A 21871-nucleotide genomic window follows, 5' to 3' on the forward strand; every position below is an offset into this window, starting at 1 on the left:
TCTCCTACTGGACAATATTTTATCAGCAATGTCAAGGGGTTTGAAAAATTCGATCCAAGTTAACTAAAGACATTAAAGGATCCTGATTTTGCTTCAAAATTCAATAGTAAAGAACATTTCTAGGCAATGGTTAGCAAATTTTCTGTGCATTACAATCAAGTTGAGGGAAGATTGAGGGCTCAGATATGGCTGAGCCCCACCTTCAGAGTGTCTTCAGTCCCTTCAGAATTAACATGTCTAGCACATTCTCAGGTAATGCTTAAAGAGATGCTGCACAGACCACATTTTGCACCTGGAAATGTTACTCATTCTTTTCTGTATGGGGACCAACAAATGTATTCTGTAAAGGGCAAATATTTGAGGCTTCACTGGCCATGATATGAAATCAAGGATATTTTGTAGGAACTTAAATTGAAGATAGAAAACAATTTTCCATAAATTTGAACTGCTAAAAATTCAGTAGGTAGGAAGAATGATTGCATATAATATTTTGGAGGGGGGAATACAGATCTACTGATAAGAAAGATGGGATAACATTTTTCTTAACTGATGTTGGAAGTTAGTAGTTCCTACCATCAAATCAATTACAATGTCATCTGTAAATACTAGCCTTTACTTACAGGCCATACAAGGAGGAGGACTCGGTCTGGCCCATAGGCTGTCGTTTGCTAACCTCTGCAATACAGTAACAGTAAAAAGAAAATTACAAAGTGATAAATAGGTAATTACACATACAAGGATGCTTGAAGAATAAAACCCTCTACACGACAGGTTAGGGAAGTGAGATCCACAGTGATGAAAAAAACTTGCTTAAGGATTCTTTACAACAAATTTGTAACCTATAAATAAAAACTGAAAGAACTTCATCATCAAATGTAAGGAAGTTGAATCAGTTGCCTATTGCTACTGATTCAAAAGAAAATTCGGAATCAGCTGACAGAAGGAAAATCCATACAGCTCTGGGAAACACTCATTTAACAGTTATTAATTGAGCATATACCAGAGATTTTTTAAGGCGGTGGTATATTGGGACACATATTAAAAAGTACAGGCCATGGGGTGTCTGTGTGGCTCAGTTGGTTAGGCGACTGTCTTCAGCTCAGGTCATGATCCTGGAGTCCCAGGATCAAGTCCTGCATCGGCCTCCCTGCTCGGCAGGGAGTCTGCTTCTCCTGCTGACCTCTCTTCTCTCATGCTCTCTCTCTCTCAAATAAATAAATAAAATCTTTAAAAAATAAATAAATAAATAAATAAAAAGTACAGGTCATGAATTGCAGTAAAAAATTCAAGTAAAAATTACTTAAAAGTTGTATTTATGTACAGTACTTAATGCATATTTGGTAACAGCGAATTTGGAGACATAGCCACTAGATGAAGAAATTTTACTAAGTAGTTCTATGAGGTCTAATACATTCAGTATTCACAGAATCTGTTTCACTTACCATTAGAAAGATAGAACAAATAATATTCAGAGAAGTCATCAGTGAACATGATATCCCTGAAGTATGCAAAAGAGTATACTAAACTGGTATTCCTCTTGGTAGGAATTAGTCCACTGGCAAGAAAGCAATAATAAAGAAAAAGAATTGGCAAGTTGATCTTTTTCTAACTGTAAGCAATCACCATGGATAAGTATATGGTGTTAAAAATTATATTCAAATTTTTTTCCAACTAGCTACAGTGTCCAGAAAGATTAGAATATAGCTGACTGTTTCTAAGTGGTAGTAATCGGATTAATCTAATGGTCTTTGACACCTAGAATATTATCATTCAAGACACAAAGTAATTACTTTCAAAATTTGGAAGTGTAAATATCTATATAAACATGTCTGAATTAGCTCATGGAATTCTGACCATATAGAAGAGAATGCTTTTTTAAAAAAAAAAGGAAAAAAGAGAAAAATTCTCACAGTAGAAAATTTCTTAATAGAAAGGGATTAAAAGACATTCCTTCTCATATCATGTGTTGTTAAAATGAAGAAACAGAGAATTCTTACCTCCTGGGGCTTGCTAAGTATGAGAAAAGTTCAATCCTTTGTTAGCGGCATCTTCAAAGAACAAAGAGTCAGGGAGAATACTGCACTTTCACAAAGACAATGCATTTTTCTCGACATATCAGTTTAGAAACATTGTGTCTCAATGAAATGAAGTCATATTATGTATTGATGTGTACCAATCTATGCACACAATATAACTTAAATATTTCAGGTAGAGTAGCATGAACAGTTTTAAGCACATAGGTGTAATGTAACAACAACAATCTTTGGGGTTTTTTTTCTTTTTTTAAAATATTTCATTTATTTGACAGAGAGAAATCACAACTAGGCAGAGAGGCAGGCAGAGAGAGAGGAGGAAGCAGGCTCCATGCAGAGCAGAGAGCCCGATGCGGGGCTCGATCCCAGGACGTTGGGATCATGACCTGAGCCGAAGGCAAAGGCTTTAACCCACTGAGCCACCCAGGTGCCCCAACAACAACCTTTGTTAAACTAAGTTCTACCTTCTCATCCCTGGCCCCCACAGCAGCACAATTTTTGGAAATGCAAAAGCCGGTCTCTAGTGTAAATAATATAGTCTTTGCGGTGGCCAGGGGAGTCCTCATTTTTGCTACCATGCATGTGTCTTCATCTTTCCTAGGCTCACGGTGACTATTCCCGAGTTAGCCACGCGCACAGTCGTGGAAGCTGCTTTTGAAAACTGAAATTCTTGAACATCTAAACCTCTCTCACATCACTCTCTTAGACAAAACTAATCCTGTCAGATCTCGTGGTGGACCTTGGAGATTGGTGTTCTGAGTAGTTGGTCAGGTTCACTCATCAGCTTAAACTGAGCTTCCTACCATAAGACTCTACACTGCTTGTGGCATCCCAATTCCTTCTCCAACAAAATGAAAGATTCTCTCAATAGGACACATTCTTTGGGAGCTGCCAACTGAGCCAGCTGAACAGAGTCCTAAATTGCTGGAACAAGAACAACCATTACTTAGCTTACTCATGGAATTTTATTGGAATAAATGATTGCATGGGTAAAAGGAGCTCTCTCGCTCTCTCTCTCTAACACCTTACAATTTATCCTGTTGCAGTACCAATAAGAGTATTTCATGGCTCTACTGAGAGAACTATTAAACTGTGTCATCTCAAACTGTCATCTTACAGGAATTGGTTAAATGCATACAAAAAAAAAAAAATCAGTAGATGAACCAAGATTGGAAGCCTTCACATATGGAAGAGAGAAAACATGCATTTTCTTTTAAGAAAGAATTATATCTCTATTTGGAGATATTTCAACATGGAAAAAAGCAAGTATGAAGATAACCATGATTCTCATAGTAAAACTGGCAGTAAAGTCCCACACATATATTTAGAGATGAACCAGAGCAACTCAGATGATTACCATGAATGGCTGGATGGCAACGTGATCATAATGACATTATAAGCACAATTAGAGTCTGATGTCTTATTTAATGAATATGTTTATCCATCTGAAATACAAAGAAAGTAGGCAATGAATAGACAGAAGAGAAACCAAATTATTTTTATTTACATAAGCAGTGGTACTGAGAATATAGAAATGAATATGTTTATTAACATTGCATTTTCTTTCTGCCCACCCTTGAGTCAGTAATATGTGTCTCTGTTCCAGACTTCGATGCTCAATCATACTTCTCTTTTCCAGAGTTTATATGCAGCACTGATATCTCCATTTAATGCAGGATCCGTAATCATATTCATCATCATCACAAAATGTTTTACATCTTCCTTTCACTCTTTCACATCTCTGAAATCGATACTTGGGCTCCATGTCACTTCTGGCTGCAGGCAAAGAAGACATATAAGTCATCAGTCTAATTTTTCACTTGAGAGTCTTCTTCTTAGGGAAGAAGAAAATCTGTTTAGTTATAAGATCATGTGTGAAGGGTTTGGTGAAGCAGTTTCATGGCACTAAATTGTGGTAGCTGCTGGTACAGAAAGTGACGAAGCTACAAACATTTTCCTTGCACAGATGTGTATGTCCTTATCTTACAGTTCACTTGGTAATAAGCTTTAGCTGGCTCCTGAAGGCTCTTGCCTTCCTATCTTTTTTTCTTTATTTATTAGGACCACATTGCTCTCCTATGCTTTCATTAAGATGGCATTTGCAGTTCTTTAAAAACCTATGAATTTTATTTTCATGCTTTTTCAATGTTTTAAACTTAGTCTGATTGCCTCTTCACAGTGTTATTTGTTCAATGCTTTCTTCTCAATTCCAGATCTTACTCCTAATTGAAATCTTCTTTTATTATATTAGAGCAAATGGATATGTCCTTTTCACCAGTCTGCAGTAATAATGAATGAAAAACATAACTTAGTACTTAATAGATGTATTTTTCTTAAATGTTTTTATGATCCTTTTATTCTTGCCACCAAAATATAAAACTTTTATGATAGTAATGGTTTCTTCTGATTCCCTGTTATTTCCTACCCTGTATATCATGATAATTGTAATATAGTAAGCATGAAATACTTACTGATAGAGTAATTTATTAAGGGAAAAAACACATAAAATATGCTCAGGAAACACAGTTTTGTTGTATATTAAGTGTTTAATAAAAAGAGGATCCCCACGTTAGTCTTCTAGTGAATCATCTAACACAATGCAAAGAAGGATGTCCTGAGATTGCAAATTCATAGATTTGGGGTCATACATTAAAATGGAAGCAAATATTTTTGTTACTTAGAATTTTATTTCTTTTAATGATTCAGTTGTACTGCAAATAATGTCTTTAGAAAAGAGACTTGGAAATCAGGCTTATTCCCCCACCCCAAATTTTATCATCGTATTTACTTCTCTTTGATTAGTCATTCCATCTATCTGCATGATAGAATATAATAAGCATAGCTATCACAAATATATTTTGAATATTAAATTTTGTATGTCAGGAAAAATAAAGCAAAATAATGTCATTAAAATTTAGAGAACAAATTGAATTTAATTTAGATTAAAATTATATAATGTTAACTCATAGAACCTAATTGTCTGCCCAGAACCTAAATGAAATTCAGAATGATGTTTCATTTCCATGTGGTAGGTGTTTGAGTGCATAGTATTCTCTAAGCATTTGGTTGAGAACTAGTCAAAAACTTCAAATGTAGAGAAGACTTCAAATGGACTAACTTTATGGTTCTTAATAAAGTTAGTAGAAAATAAAAGAAAGTTAAGCATAACATGAAAGAGATTGTCAGGAGGGTTTTGCCATGTGGATATATATATGTCATTTTGGAATGGAAAGGTGACTCACCATGACAGAATCCCTGCTCACCAGTAAATTTTGGTGAAATCTAAAGTTATTTCAGAGCCATATTTGATATAATGAAAAGTAGAGAAGAGTGTGATGCATGGTTACATTTTACTTTAAAAAAAAAAACTTTTATTGGGATAATTATCTTTTAGGCTAGTCTGCATTCTTGAGACTCCACTGTCTTGCCATTGATGTTAATAATTAGTGAAACAGAGAATAAAAAAATGAGATGCAAACTTTAGCCTTTGTGAATAAGTTGAGCTATATTTTGGGCATATCAGGATTAAAGAATTTAGAAACCAGCAAGGTAATTAAATTCCACAACTAGACATAAACACAACTTTGTGGTTTAGGAAGATTTGAGAAAAAAAATTTGTTGATAGCAGAATTCACTACAGTGAACAAAGATAATCTCAGGAAAGCATATGAAACAAGAAGAAAAGGGATTCAGGGACAAAGTACTGGAGGCCACTGCATTTAAGAGACCATCAAATAATCGTCAGACAATTGTCAAAACAGTGATAAATTCTAGCAGTGTGCAGAAGTCCACAGGATGAAGAATAAAAATAGGGCTTTGGGTTTGCTTTTAAGAAAACACTGATCTGGGGATGCCTGGGTGGCTCAGTTGGTTAAGCGGCTGCCTTCGGCTCCTGTCAGGATCCCAGCATCCTGGGATCCAGTCCCACATCGGGCTCCTTGCTCGGCGGGGAGCCTGCTTCTCCCTCTGCCTCTGCTGCCACTCTGCCTGCCTGTGCGCTCTCTCTCTCTGGCAAATAAATAAATAAAATCTTTAAAAAAAAAAAAAAAGAAAAGAAAAAGAAAACACTGATCTGGGCACCTGGTTGACTCAATGGGTTAAAGACTCTGCCTTCAGCTCATGTCATGATCCCAGGGTCCTGGGATGGAGTCCTGCATCTGCAGGGAGCCTGTTTCCCCCCTCTCTCTCCAGCTGCCTGTCTGCCTACTTGTGATCTGTGTCTGTCAAATAAATAAATAAAATCTTTAAAAAAAAAAAAACAAAAAACACTGATCACATTAGCATGAAGATTTTGTTAATTGATGAGGGGGTGAATGTATTGGTGAACAGAGTGGAGACTAGGAGTCTAAGATGTTTTTCAAGAAGTTTGGTGAAGAATAGAATAAAACAGATTAGAAAGTAGCTTAAAGGAAAAAAAATCTCATGAAATCCGACTAATTATACCTTTAGTATATACAAAATCCTACCATTCCTCATTGTTTTTATTGTTAGCACCATGGACTGAGCTACCATCATGTGTTACTTATATTACATTAGTATCTTCTAATTCATTAAAGTATCTCAGAGAGGATTTTCTTTTTATTATTATTATTTTTTAATGAAATTCAAATTTTCCTATGGCTAAAAGCCCACAGGATTTCTCTCACAGAAGGCAAGATCCCTTCTCATTCCTAAAATACTCCGGGTGATCTGCCAACACATTTCCTTTCCGACTAGCTCACGCAGGACTCTCCTCCCCACCCACTCTTCTCCAGCACCCATCACAGGCATTCCCCACAAATCTCATGTGAGCTCCCATGATGCTTTTTGACCTCTGTCAATTTTTTGCTCAAGTGTTCCCTTCTCAGTAAGGGCCTCCTGAAAAATCCTATTTAAAATTTCATTTTTGAGTCCCTTAACTCTAACTTATCATCTTCCAACATCCTCTCTGAGATACTTTCTTGGGTTAGGAGATGTTAATGTAATATAAGCAACACATGATGGTAGCTCAGTTCACAGTGCTAACAATAAAAACAATGAGGAATGGTAGGATTCTGGATATATTCAAGGTATAATTAGTCGGATTTCATGAGATTTTTTTTTCTTTAAGCTACTTTCTAATTTGCTTGTTTATTATGTTTACTGCCTGTATTTTTCTCCACCTCTAGAATATGCACTCCTACAAAGATAGGAAATATTGTCTGTCTTATTAATGTGTCCCAATCTTATTACATTATGGCTACACATAGTCAGTTCTCAAGGAATATTATTGAATTGGTAACTAAATGAGAGAGGGGTTGTGAGATGCAGTGCCTGGCATATTGTCAGTGTTTTGAATTGACATATTGACATTGCTCTTCTTGGGGACGGATCCCATGTCTTACTCATTTTTCAACTCTATCAAATTGTATGGTTACTTAAAATTCACTTTGTAATCAGTAAATATCAGTTCCTTAAGACAGGAGCTGTAATTTTTTATTTTCATGTCCCAAACCCAAAACATCATACCTGGGGAAGAGGCAAGCCATTAGTCAAATGTTTTCTGCATAAATAAATTACTATTTGGAGTAAGATTTTGTTCTTGCCCAAGGACATTGAGGTAAAGTAAATCCTGAAATGGAGAGGGTTTGAGTGTGTGATATCATCTGCTGCTAGTTCCATGCTGGAATTTGATGGTGATAAATCTCATTTCAACGGAATGCTTTTAACTGATTCAGGTGTGTACTGAGCTACTAACTACAACAAAAATATCCAATGCCTGGTAGTGTCTATTTCATCAGAGTCGCTGCTAATCCTGACTCATAGAAAACTAAAATGGAGGAAGACACACAGTGTTGTGGAAATTTCGGTTCTGGACCAAAGGAGAGAAAAATGGGAAAGTTTCAGCTCTTTAGAGCTAAGTGCAGTTACCCTTGAACAATGCGAGGCTTGGAGGCATTGATGGCCCCTCCCCTTTCCCACACAGTTGAAAATACACATGTAAGTTCTGACTTCCCCAAAACTTTATGTAGCCACTGTCGACTAGAAGGCTTATGGATAATATAAAGTCAATTAACGTATATTACATATCCTGTCTGTGTTATATACTGCATCTTTTTTTTTTTAAGATTTTATTTATTTATTTGACAGAGAGAGACCACACAGCAGTGAGAGTGGCAGGCAGAGGGAGAGGGAGAGACAGATTCCCAGAAGAGCAGGGAGCCTGATGCTGGGCTCTCTCCTGGGATTCTGGGATCCTGACCTGAGCCAAAGGCAGAGGCTTAACTGATTGAGCCACCTGGGTGCCCCTATATACTGTATTCTTACAATAAATTAAGCTAGAGAAAAGAAAATGCTATTAAGAAAATCATAAGGAAGGGAAAATACATCTGTAATACTGAACTGTATTTATCTAAAAAAAAATCCAACTATAAATGGATTCATGCACTTCAAACCCATGTTGTTCAAGGGTCAACTGCAGTTTCAGATTATCAAGATGTTTTATCAATTAACCCAATGAAAGTTAAAATGCATTAGCAAGAAATTTGCCAGATATCTTCCCTTATGTATTTACCTTTTTTTTTTCTTTTCCTTCATTCTTTCTTTCTGTTGCTATAAACAAATTCTGAGGTCAGTATGAATAATTAGTGACACCTCTTTCTCTTTAAGGAAATAGGATGCAGAAGTTTATCAAAAGGGCTTCTAGAACATTTCATCAATATCACATACAGCACACAGTTAAAAGATTTCTTCAGGGAAGAATATTAATTTCATAGTTGATGCCCATAGGCTTATATTCTCCTTCAAGTTTGTCATATTTGTTCCTTGGGCTGAAGGAAAGCTGGTGGCCTAGACCACACAAAGAGAGACTAGCTTAGAAATGCAGATGGTTTTGGTGTTCTCTGTCAAGCACTGAAGGTTGGAGGGTCTACCAGTACAGATTAGTTCATATGCAGACATGCCTTGGGTATCTTTCAGAAAAACTCTTATCACCTACCACTTCTTGGTGGCCAATTAAAAACTCAATTCTTATTTGTCCCATATTAATAGTATATTAAGGTTTTCAATTCTACATTATAGGTCTTGATTATCTTAGGTAAAAGTCAAACATTCATTTCTTTTCAACAAGACTAATACATTTATTGTTCAAAAGTTGAACAATAAAAAAAATAAAAAATAAATTTTTTTTCTGGGCCACCAATATATCATCTCTATCCCATATGTAATAAAATATGAAAATTTCAAATAGATAATTCTCATAATAAGACATAAAAGGTGCTATATGGAAACATTGATTTTTTTTGTTTCTATTTTTAATTTTTAAATTTCTGTGAGAATGAGTGCTTAATTATAAGCCAGTTGTTCTAAATCAGGAGTGATTTTGCCTCCAAAGGGGATAATTTTTTTTTTGTTTTTAAAAAAGCTTTTTGTTTATTTATTTGATAGAGCATAAGTGGGGAGGAGGGGCAGCGGGAAGGGAGAAGCAGACTCCCTGCTGAGTAGGGAGCCCAACCAATGCTCTATTCTAGGACCTGAGATGCTTAACTGACTGAACGAATCAGTCAGTTAACTGACCTGAGCCAAAGGCAGACACTTAAGAAACTGAGCCACCCAGGTATCCTCCAAAGGGGATTTTCCACAATGTAGGTAGACATTTTTGTCACAATTAGGAGAAGGGGTATGTTGGCGTCTGGTGGGTAAAGGCTAGGGATGCTAAGAAATATCTTCTTGCAAAAGATATAATGCATAGGATAGCTGCCACAACAAAGAATTGTCTGGATCAAAATATCAATAGTTCTCAGGTTGAAAACTGTTTAAACAAATACTGTAAAGATACTTTTGAGATATTTATACTGTAAGGGAACACTCTGAGAACTCAAAGTCTATTTTAAGTTATTAAAATATATGAAAGATAATGCATGTGAAGCTCCAGTGTGTGCTTAGCAAGTCATTGCTTCATAATGGGAAGTCATATTTTTATTAAAATAAAACATAAAAGTAAATAGTCTCTTGCAAGAAACTATTATCTAAATATCCAGAAACTTTATCTAAATATAAAAAACCTCTTTCTTTCTTTGTACGTGTCACCATGATAGATAATGCTTAGTATGAACATAGACCCTTATATCTCATATCTGCATTTAGAAGATGTAATGAGATGCCATAATAAAAACATAAAGAGAGGTAACAAAGACTACACTTGTGGTAGGCACTTTATAATGTAGAGAATTGTCAAATCACTATATTGTATACCTGAAACTTATATAATACTGTATGTCAACTATATTTAAAAACAAAAGGAAGGAAGGAAAAGAAAAAGAAGGGAAGGGAAGGGAAGAGAATGGAAGGGAAGGGAATGGAGGAGAGAAAGATAAAATATACTCAGAGGGTAACTGGGGCCTGGAAATTCTTTGACTTCTCATCTCCTCTGAGTCCAAGTCTGGATCATATATATCCACTCAATAAATTTCATTTTACTTGTTAAGTTATCAAAAATATTTTAATTTTATTTGGGAGGAAGGTAAGTTTCTGTTTTACTGCTATGCTGTGTTATTGATGATTTTTTCCCAAAAAGAATCCCAAATTAATATCAATAACTAAGCTGCATTCCTAAGTTCATAAAAGAAGCAGAATGTGTATTTTTGAATAGCAACTCTATGATACAGATGTATTGTTGAGAGTATTATAGGGGAAAATACTGTGGTCCCTCAGAGGAAGTGGCAAGAACAACTCAGGCAGAGTAGAGCAGAAGAGTGCAGGCTACTCCTCCTTTCTGTTGTGTGTGTAGCCTCAGACAGGATCACCCCAGGACTGGGAAGCCGAACTCAGTTATTAGTCATAGTTTCTGTCTTTGACAAAAAATTTAATCACATAGAGTCTCATCTTCTTCATGGAATTCAGACCCTTCCAATTTTACTCTCTCTTGTATTTCCTGATACACACTTATCCTCCACTAAACAATACATAAGGACAGGGGTATCTGGCTGGCTCAGTCAGTTAAGTGTCCAACTCTTGGTTTCAGCTCAGGTCATAATCTCAGGGCCTTGAGATCAAGCCCCTCATCCAGCTCCACAGTCAGAGCAAAGTCTGTTTGAGATTCTCTCTCCCTTTCCCTCTGCTCCTCCCCCTGGGGCTCTCTCTCTTTCAAATAAATAAATATATCTTTTAAAAATGATAAGTAAGGGGCACATGGGTGGCTCAATTTATTAAATCTCTGCCTTTGGCTCAGGTCATGATCCCAGGGTCCTGGGATCGAGTCCCGCATTGGGCTCTCTGCTCAGCAGGGAGCTTTCTTCCTCCTCTCTCTCTCTCTGCCTCTCTGTCTACTTGTGATCTCTGTCAAATGAATAAAATCTTAAAATAAAATAAAATAAAATAAAATGATATATAAGGACAGAAATTTGAGCTGATTGTGATTACCTTTGTTCTTCTGTTCTTATACTAATCCTTCTCTTACCTCAGCTCTTTCTGTCATGAGCAGGATCTTCACTCCTTATATACAGTCTCACAAGTCATGTGTTTATATATTTTCATGGCTTAGTCTATAGAGCAATGTTTAATGATAAAATGGCAGCACTTTTCCACTGCAGGCTTGCATCTCAGAAATATGTTTCTCCCATTTCTTTGACTTAGGGATTCTTACAACATTATTTATGTCAACCAACACAAAGCAGATAAAACTTTGAAGAGTTCTTGGGGAACTTGAATAAAGTAAATTCTGCTTACTTCTGGCACCAAGAGATCAAGAGAAAATGCAATGTAAAGGCACCAGATACATATGTGACATAGAACCAACTCTGAATGGCTCAATATTAAATTTTATTTAATTCTTTGAGATACACAGGCCTTGAAGGATATTCTGGGAAGACTTAGTAACACTGGTCCTCTCTTCGTGGAGCATGTATCTCTTTCTTGTCTTCTGTAAGCTTTACTTCTGTAAGCAGCAATGGGATCCAGGTCGTATGCAGAAAGCAATCCTAATTTCACTTTCATGGCACTCAACTCTACATCGGCCATTACCCTTTCTGCACTCTCTCCTCAAATCCAAGCTACCATATTGGGGATATTTCTTTTTGGCTGTAAGAAGGAAAGAATGACTGAAATTAGCAATTTAACTGTGACACACCCACATTTAAAAAGGAGAAAGTCTAAGAAGTAAAAGATTTTTGTATAGTTCAAAAGAAAATGTCATTCTAATTAATGACCAGGGCAAATCTTAATTGAGCAAAGCTTAAGTGAACGTACCTGAAAATCATGGAAGCGTCTTGGACCTAAGTTAGGTATGCCAGTTTGCTTCCTTACAAATGACTGCATAGTAACTCTAGGATAGTTCCCCAATCAGATTAAGAAGTATTCATAATTGACCTCTCAGGTTTAGTCTCTATAATTATCCAGTTGCATTTGAGCTCTCCCTTTTATCTCTCACAAACATTATTTAGAAAAATGTACTCTTCCAGTTTTTCTAGAGATTTCTACTGCAGCTTGATTTTACTTTTCCAAAATGTTGAGATAGAGGTAAAGTTAAGCAATTTGACTGAATTCCTGCAACTACCCTGGGTATTTTGGGATTTATCTCCACAAAGAAATTACCTAACTCATACCCATGTCTGATGACAACATTGATTTAAAAAATGGAATGACTAGAAGGTAGGACCATTGTTGGCCATTACAAGATTGCTAAGATTATCGGTGTTCTGAACAACCCGTTTTATCTTGTAGCTTGGAGACTGACTTTCACTTGAAGTTTGTATTTATGGTAAGTGGAGATATTTGGGGAATTGGGATATGTTGGTCTGGTAGTTGTAAGATTCATTCCAAGCCAAATACATTTTAATTTTATATTTCACAATATGTGCAGGTCCATGTGTTTTCAGAAACCCTATATATTCAAGTTTTTTTTTAAATACACATTACTTTTGATAAGTAATCACGTAACTCATGTGGTGAGATTGAGGGGAACTGGTGTAGGAGAATTCTAAATACTGCCAAAGGTCAGATTCAAATATTTTTGTATACTTATGGCATGAAAATAAATAAATTTTTCCACTAATTTCAACCATTAATTAGGTTTGGTGTTCTAATTGGTCCTTTTAAAGACCAGCCCTTTTTACCTAGATATTCCGTCTGCATTTCCAAGAATTGGTGGTGAGTGGTGATACCTCTTAATGGAAACCTAGACTCAGAGCAACATTATCTATATTACTGGTATAAATAGCGGATATAAAACCTAACTCTTCTATTAAAATTACCTCTCTTCTAATGATAATTGAAGCAATGCAGAATATGACACAATTTATAGCAGAAAAAAATAGCTACTTTGCACAGATTAAATGTTAATTTCTGAACGTCATTTTTTATTGTATAACTTCTAAGAAGTTATTATCATCAAACCCATGGATGATTTGCCATTGACAGAAACCTGAATTATATTCACTTTAGACAAGAGGACTGTCACACTCGTCACACTATTGTTCAGTATTGTCCCCTAAACTGACCTCACCCCTTCTCTTACCCATTCTTATTGTTGTCTTATTTCACCTTTCTAAAAATATTGTCTTCTTTCTTCTCATTTTCAGCTCTAAATATAAGTATCTCCAAGCTTGTGTTTTTGGATTGCTGATATTCATCTTTGTAAGCCTCCACCCACTCATTCCACTATTAGGTATACTCCCTGTTAAGCTCTGACTTAATCTCTAGTGCAGGGTTTCTCACCCTCAACACTATTGACCTTTTGAGTTGGACAATTCTTTGATGTGGGATGCTATCCTGTTCACTGAAGAATGTTTAGCAACATCCTTGGCTTCTACAAACTAGATACCAATAGTACCAGTTGTGACAACCTAAAAGGTCTCCAGACACTGCCTAATGACTCCTTGGGTGTGAAGTTGCCTCTAATTGAAAATACTGTTTTCAGTGACTAAAACTACTCTTCTTGTGATGCTGTGATAAGTCAAACATATTGTTTCTAGCCTCTGATATATTGTTTAAATATGGTCTTCTTTCTGGAGTCTCTTCTGATCACTTTCAGGGAAGTAACCTCTCTTTCCACTGCTCCCCCACGGTGCTTCCTAGGCGCTTCCTATGTCTCATTCAGCCTGCATCCATTAACATGTCCACATGCTAGAGAATTTCTTTAAACAGTATACAAATTTTGCTTAATATATAAGCCAGAAATGGGCAAGATATTTCCTAAATAAAGAGAAGTGATTATTGGCAATAATCATCAAAAATCATCAGTTTGGCAGATGAAGTAAAATAATACATGAGAACGAAACCATACCTCAGTTCTAGACATTTGATACATTTATAGCCTCTAAAAATGAAGAGGAAAGTTAAGTGACTTCAATGGACATTTCCCTGTATAGACAGTTTAATGGCTTTTAACTGGACATCTCTTCATCTGTAACTGTCTGAGTGGGAAAACAATGAGGTTTTCTACCTGTTTTGAATAAGGACTTTTATACTTTGCAGGTGAGATATAAAAGACAACTGAAGAACTCTAAAAGCCATACATATGACATTTTGTGCAGTTTAAATGAATAACTATACATTGGTGAATACATAAGATGAAAGACAACATCCTTATTGCTTTACTACTTTCTACATCTATATTTCCTACCAAATCTTTTCTAAATTTGTGTCTGGACCTTTTTTTTTTTTTTTTTGGTCAGTATTATATTTTCTAAAAGTTTGATTGATGTGTGATTAACAAGGACAATGGTCTTACTTTGATAATACAAGAAAAAATATACAAAAAGTTAATAACACTGATGTTGTAATCTATGCTACTGTATCCCCAACTGGTTTTGAATTTCTAAATCCACAGGACACATGATATTTTATTTGTTGATAAATGAATTAATAGCCTTAATTATTGGTAAGAGCACCTGATATAACTCTTACAAAGAAAAAAATAAGGAAAATTTTTAAAAAATGAAAAAAAAATGACGAAAACAGAGACAGGCCTGACATAGTGATCCAGTCATGCTAGTTATTGTTGAAATTAAAAGAAGAAAAGGATTTATCACATGTCAAAAGCTGTATGAATCTGTATAGAATATCTTTTTAGCCCTGTCTAGAAGTAGAAAACAAAAATCCAGAGATCCTTTTGAATTTTTGAACGGAGGAAATTTTTGAATGGAGAGAAAGGAAGTTATTCTCTTAGTTAGGTGAGCAATTAATTGTATTTCTTTGTTACTTCAATAATACTTGATCTCTATTTGAATTTTATCCACTGGCAAATTTTAAATGATAATTTATCAGTTTACTATGTATACATTATACACATTTTTAGATTGCCATGATGGACTCTATAATATTCACAATGAAAGGATGTTAGTTTACTTTCCTAGACCTCTATTATGATTTCTATTGGGCCTAAAGAAATCAATCAGATACTAAAAAAGGAATGTTTTCCTGAGAGGTAGAGATTTTGAGCCTAATTTTAGTGCCAATTAGGTAGACTTTAACTAATCCTTTCACTTAATCTCTTTAAAAAAGAGGTAATAAATGATCTCTTCCAAAATGTATTATTCTATTTCTGTACAATTCATACTTGCCCATTAACTCAGGAGGAGAGAATCTTGTTACATACCTGATGTAAAAAGGTAGCCTTTGAGGGTAGAAAAAAATCTCTTAAAAAAAATAGCTTGTGTACAAGGTATTACACTCAACATCCATGTGATCTGTAGCAGTCAAAGACAGAAAGATAATGACCAGAAATACAGAAAGAAAGGTCAAAAATGGACATGATTTGCCTATATACTGAGAACAGAATAGTAAGAAAGGCTTTTGCTCATTGGAAGTAGTATATTGGCATAGGTTAAAAAGAAGCAAAAAGGGGTGCCTGGGTGGCTCAGTGGATTAAGCTGCTGCCTTTGGCTCAGGTCATGATCTCAGGGTCCTGGGATTGAGCCTCGCATCGGGCTCTCTGCTCTGCAGGGAGCCTGCTTCCTCCTGCCTCTCTGCCTACTTGTGATCTCTCTCTGTCAAATAAATAAATAAAATCTTAAAAAAAAAAAAGAAGCAAAAGGTAAATAGATCTTTCTCTAGCACTGAACCATCTATCCCTTACCAAGTTGATTATAGCACTGAACCATCTATCCCTTACCAAGTTAATTATGCTAAAGAACATTTTTTTTTCCCAGTGAAAATAGATTCTAACAAATTGCTTCAGGATGAAGTTGATGAGACTAATGTACTGATCTAATTATTTTAAACTTTTTGTTTTGAAACAAAAGTTTAGATTTATAGAAGTTTAGATTTATAGAAGAGTTGTGAGGGTAATAGAAGTGAAACTCCCTTTATGGTAACATCTCACATAATCAGGCTTACATTATAAAAACTAAGAAATGAACATTGGTAACATTGGTATAATACTATCAACTAAACTGCAAATTTTACTCACACCACACCAATTTTCCCACTACTGTCTTTAAAAAAATAATATATATATATTTTTTTCTATTCTAGGGTCCAAGCCAGAATACCAGATTGCAGTTAGTATAAAAATCTTTTAATCCCATACTTTTAAACCATACTTTAAATCAGAAACAACTTATGTCTCCTCAAATTCATTTGCACAAATAAGCCCATAAACATTTTCATGTTACCTGGTAAAATTGTGGCCCAAAAGAGCAGAATAAAGAAAAAGAGATGAATCTTCATGGTGGAGTTTCTCAGGAAAAAAAAATATATATACATGCATATATATATGTATGTGTGTGTGTGTGTGTGTGTGTGTGTGTGTGTGTGTATAGCCAGATCTTGTTCAAGTCAGGGGTTTCCAAATAAGAAAACAGAGAATCCTTTTATTTATAGATTCTCCTGGGAAGTGGTTTTAACTACTGAGGCTTATCAATAGTGAGAACATTTGTATGCTTGGTTGAATTGTGCATGCTCAAAGAACATGGTCATAAGAATTATTACTAAATTTTTCCCATAAAAGTAAAACCTGCTTGTGTTACCTTAGACTCTCCTGAAAACACAAACTTTAAGAGACTTGTTGAGGAAATACATTTGGATTGCTGAAACATCAGAGTGGAAATGTTATAGCAATACATTCCTCTATTATATGTTACATATGATGCTAAATATTCTAATATTTTTAGTATTAAATTACTGAATGTCTGAAACATAGAATTTTATAGCTATAAGTTTCCATTGAGATCACTTTTGTTTACAGATGAGAACCAGGAAGGTTGAATGATTTATTTCAATTCATATACAATGTAATTATTTAAATGCAACATGATCAAGAAATTTGGATTCACTAATAAGTATGGGAAATACTGTACCCACTAGATTTTTAAGTATGACTTATAGATTCCTTATAATAAAACATCTGATTTCACCATTCTAATGTCTAATGTTTCTAATTCTGTGCATGGAACTGGAAGTGCATTCTGATCCAATTTGCATATTGCCCACATCTATTATTTCAGATACAGGAGGAAAAGCTGGAAGTTTTGCACAATACCCAGAAGCTAATGCTGTAAACAGAGAACAAATAATTGATCCTCTCCTACCAGAGAGTCAAGAGATTTTCTAGGACAATAGTTCTTAAAGTTCAGCTACATCACAATCCCCTAGAGGGCTTGTTAAAAACAAATCGCAAGGCCCCACCTCCAGCATTTCTGATTTAGTAAGTCTAGAATGGAGCCTAACAACTGCATTTCTAACAAGATCTTGGAATGCTAAGACTGCTAGAAGGGGCCACATATTACTTCAGGAAACCTGATTCATTCATTCTATTAAACATCTATTTATTTATTCTTTTTAAATTAAATTTCTAATCATTTTATTAAAATATATTAATTTCATATTGAAATATTGATTGTGGCTTTCATGTATTGTGACAATATTTTCTTTCAGTTGTCTGTAAGGATGATAAGCTCATGTTTATGTGTTTTTCTTGGGTGGATTTGGATCTTATGTGCTTACAAATTTTGATCCAAAAGTAGGTAGCTGGATATTTTTTTCAGTTCCACAATACCTTTGCACTGAAGTGATAAGTATTGTTATATCCACTCTGAGTAAGATACGTTAATATATGCAGTTAATTTGCATTTACTGTTATGAGAACACAATAAAGTGTGAACTGTCAAAAAGCATTGCTAGTTATGCATGCATCTCATTTATTTGCATGTAATAATATTTATTATAAATGTTTATGTAGGGGCGCCTGGGTGGCTTAGTGGGTTAAAGTCTGTGTCTTCAGCTCAGGTCATGATCCTGGGGTCCTGGGATCGAGCCCCGCATCAGGCTCTCTGCTCAGCAGGGAGCCTGCTTCCCTTCCTCTCTCTCTGTCTGCTTCTCTGTCTACTTGTAATCTCTGTCTGTCAAATTAATAAGTAAAATCTTTAAAAAAAAAAATAAATAAATGTTTGTGTATTTTACAATATTGCATATGAAGATGTAAAACTTTTAAAGTATTTACCTAAATTAGTGGTGAACTGTATATAGTCTATGTGTGTAGGAAACATGTGCCGGTACAGAATTAAATGTGCTAGGATTTTATAAGGGGAAATACCTGTTAGGAATAGAAAGAGGGACTGAGGAAAGGTTAGGAGAGCATCGGACTGGGATGCAGAGCTGATCTTGAGTGGAGTAGACAAAAATCATTTAGAAGAATGCATCCCCAGGCTCCTGGGCAAATGACAAAATGTTCAGCAAAGCCATAAAGGACTACTCTCCACAAAATCAGCAATCCAAGAAATCCTGTGTCTCTCAGGAAAGTGTCTGCTTTAGTAACCTTGCTACAACCAGTCATTAGCTGGGAGCAGTCTGTGAAGAATGTGGCCTCAGCACAAACACAGAGATTTATCTCAAAGTCTGTCAGCTGAGGCCTGTGATCAATTACAGTCACATTTCATGGCTACCTAAATTTGCCCTTTATGTCATGTAAATTTATTTCTCCCTCTACATTTGAGGAGCAGCTCCTCCATGATTCCTTTGGATCCTTCTTGAAAGCAAACTTAGAAGATTTGTGAGATAAATCTCAGTCTTGTCATTATTATTGATTGCTGGGTTTTGAATGGCACCTATCCTCTCCCTCCTCTACTGTCCATCCCAAATATCCTTCACCTTAGCACATCAGCAGGTTCGGTGGCTTTTTTCTAGAAATGTGATGTAAGCCTTGCTCCTTATGAGTTTAAACCCTTGATCATAAAACCTTATATTAATTGATTGTTCCTGCATGTATTTATAAATAATTACAATGGAGCAAGGAAATGCCACAAGTGTTTTAGACATTCTATACTCTTCAATTTTCTTGCATTTGTTCCAGATCACCCATGAGGACATCTGATTTTGACATGCAAAGTGTCTGAAGTCACTTGAATCTAGAATCTTTTATTTGTTAACTTCAAAGTTGTTTCTGTAGAGACCACAACAGGGTGGGTCTACTGAAAGATTGTTTTTAAAAGTTATGCCTCTTCAACATTTTTCGGCTACCTGGGGTTCACCATGATGTACTTGTAAGCCACTAACTCCATGGTAGATGAAACTGGCTTTTGGCTCTACACTGCCTTAGAATCAACTCTGAGTGTATGTATGAAGACATCCAAGAAAGACTGCAATGCAAACTTGCCATGTGCCTTCATCACAGTTGTTTTGGTACTGTTCAAGCTTTAATATTAAATTGTATTTCTTTATTCGTTACAAAGATATAAGAGCAGATGTTTTCACTTCTGAACGATGTTAGGGAAGGATCTTGTCCTAGATTCATATATCTCTTTGTTCCACTCTGTCATCCATTGTTTATAACACTCTTATATAATGGCATAAAAAATGTTACAGATCCAGGGCAGAAAGAGATATTCTCCTGTTCATTACAGAGCATTTTTCCCTGCCCATTAAACCTTTTGCAATTCACATCCACAGCCATATTCCTATGGTGCTTTTTTCTAGTTCTGGCTACTAAAAAATAAGAATAGATGAAATCTGTAATCCAGCCAAGACCAGTGCAGTGTTCTGAGCCCTGTGGATTTAGAGCAGAGGTCAGAAAAAAGCTCTCAGGCCAATTTGGCTCATTGACTGTTTTGATAAATAAAGTTTTTTTGGAACACAGCTCCTCCCACTTGTTTATATGTTGTCTAGACTGCACTTGTTCTTGGCAGAATGCATTATACTGCACTGGCTGTTACCCGTAAAGCCCAAATATTTACTATCTGAAATTTCATCTTTACAGAGAAGGTTCACCAATCCTTGATTTAGGTTTTTGCATTAGTACTATAGAGTATTTCAGGAAAGAAAATGTCAGCACATCCTAAGACTACAACTTTGATTCTCATTTCTTCATCTCTCCATCCTGAATTCCTCTTTCATCCTCTCTAATCATTATTAATTCAACAACTGCTTATTAAGAATCTACCAAATGTTAAGTTTGGCTTCAGGATCAATGGAAGACAAAAACAGTGGGGTACAAGCCCTTTGCTTCAGTATTATCCCTTCTCTGAAAGTCTTCCTGGAAGTTTCTCACAAACATGGCTACCTCTTCCTTTGCCTTCCCTTAGCTCTTTATTTCACTCATTCCACTTGTATGTCATTGTACCTGGGTTAGGGGTTCTTGGAAATAATATTCTAAGTCTTGAACAAAAAGGGGATCTGTAATGGGTGAAATTATCACAATCTCTAATTTTTATTTTGTCACTCATCTGTATTTTCTCTTTCAGGTTTGATAATTGTATCTTCCTTCAAATGGATCAGAAAACTGTGAAAATCTTTTCAACACAACACTACCTTGTCATGATAAGAAATATATATCAAAGCTATACAAAATCATGACAGGCCTTTGGAAATTTTACAAGGTGACAGGGAGGTTGAAATAAAAACTTCAGGGGCTCCTGAGTGACTCAGTGGGGAGCCTGCTTCTCTCTCTCCCACTCCCCCTGATTGTGCTTTCTCTCTCTCTGTCAAATAAATAAAATCTTTTATTTAAAAAAAGAAATTAAAACTTCGACTTTACACATATTGGCACAAGAAAAATATTTATGGTATTGATTTTATTTAGTTTCGTTTCATCAACACATTTTTATGAATCATAATGTGAAAGACATTACTTTTCATATTTGCAACATTGTTTTCCTCTAGTTTATACGTGGCCTCTCCAAATTTCATAGGAGAAATATGTGACTCAACATATTACTTACACTACCAAAGACTGGATTTGATTATAGTGAAATAAGAATATAGTGAGTAAATATAGTGAATAAAGATATAGTGAAATAATCATTGCTAAATGATTGGAAAGATATCTTTAAAAAATGTGCATGTTTTGAAATGAAGAAAAAGAGTAGTTAAAAAATTAATGGGAAGAATATTTTTTTTCTCCTGTCTTTAAAGGGAGTTAAGGAGGCATAAGCCCATTGTATACACTTTTTTTTTTAAATCCACTAATAGACAATCTCATAGAGCTCTTATAAAGATTAACAGAGTCAATTCAAGTAAAACACCTGGCAAAAGATTCAATACATGTAAATGGAAACACCTTCTATTTGTGCTATTCTTATTGAAAACCCCTGTTGGGGACTGTGTAAACCCAAAGCTCAAGTGGTCATTGGACACAGAGACTAGAAACTGTTATACTTGCTTTTTTGTTCATGAACTCAAGTGATGCAGACACAAGACTTAGCTAAATAGAAGTAGAAAAACATTTATCTTTATTTAAGCACTCTTATTTAAACTCATGTTATTATTTGTCCTGTAATTTAGTTCTCAGAGGATCAAACAATCAAGCATGCTTGGAATTTTCTCAAAATTAGAAAGGTAAGTTATGCTCACTTAATCGAACTGGGACTCGTTTTTGACAATTCTTTTTGTTTTGTTTTGTTTTTAGAGAGAGAGAGTGAGCAAGGGAAGGGTCAGAGGGAGAGGGAGAG

At 35.3% G+C, this 21871-nt stretch overlaps 2 protein-coding genes across 2 annotated transcripts; both read right to left on the reverse strand.

The window, feature by feature from the left end:
- Positions 1-3675: 3675 nt before the first annotated feature.
- Positions 3676-3837, reverse strand: LOC123941396 (beta-defensin 110-like). Its single transcript, XM_046004467.1, has one exon. The coding sequence runs from the start codon at positions 3835-3837 to the stop codon at positions 3676-3678; it is 162 nt and encodes a 53-aa protein (XP_045860423.1).
- An 8082-nt stretch (positions 3838-11919) lies between these two features.
- On the reverse strand, positions 11920-16658 carry LOC123941337 (beta-defensin 110). Its single transcript, XM_046004362.1, has 2 exons — positions 16604-16658; positions 11920-12068 (listed from the first exon to the last, which is right to left on the reverse strand). The coding sequence occupies exons 1-2, from the start codon at positions 16656-16658 to the stop codon at positions 11920-11922; spliced, it is 204 nt and encodes a 67-aa protein (XP_045860318.1).
- Between the last annotated feature and the right edge of the window lie 5213 nt (positions 16659-21871).

This window comes from Meles meles, chromosome 5 (genome assembly GCF_922984935.1).
Source record: "Meles meles chromosome 5, mMelMel3.1 paternal haplotype, whole genome shotgun sequence".
NCBI lineage: Eukaryota > Metazoa > Chordata > Mammalia > Carnivora > Mustelidae > Meles > Meles meles.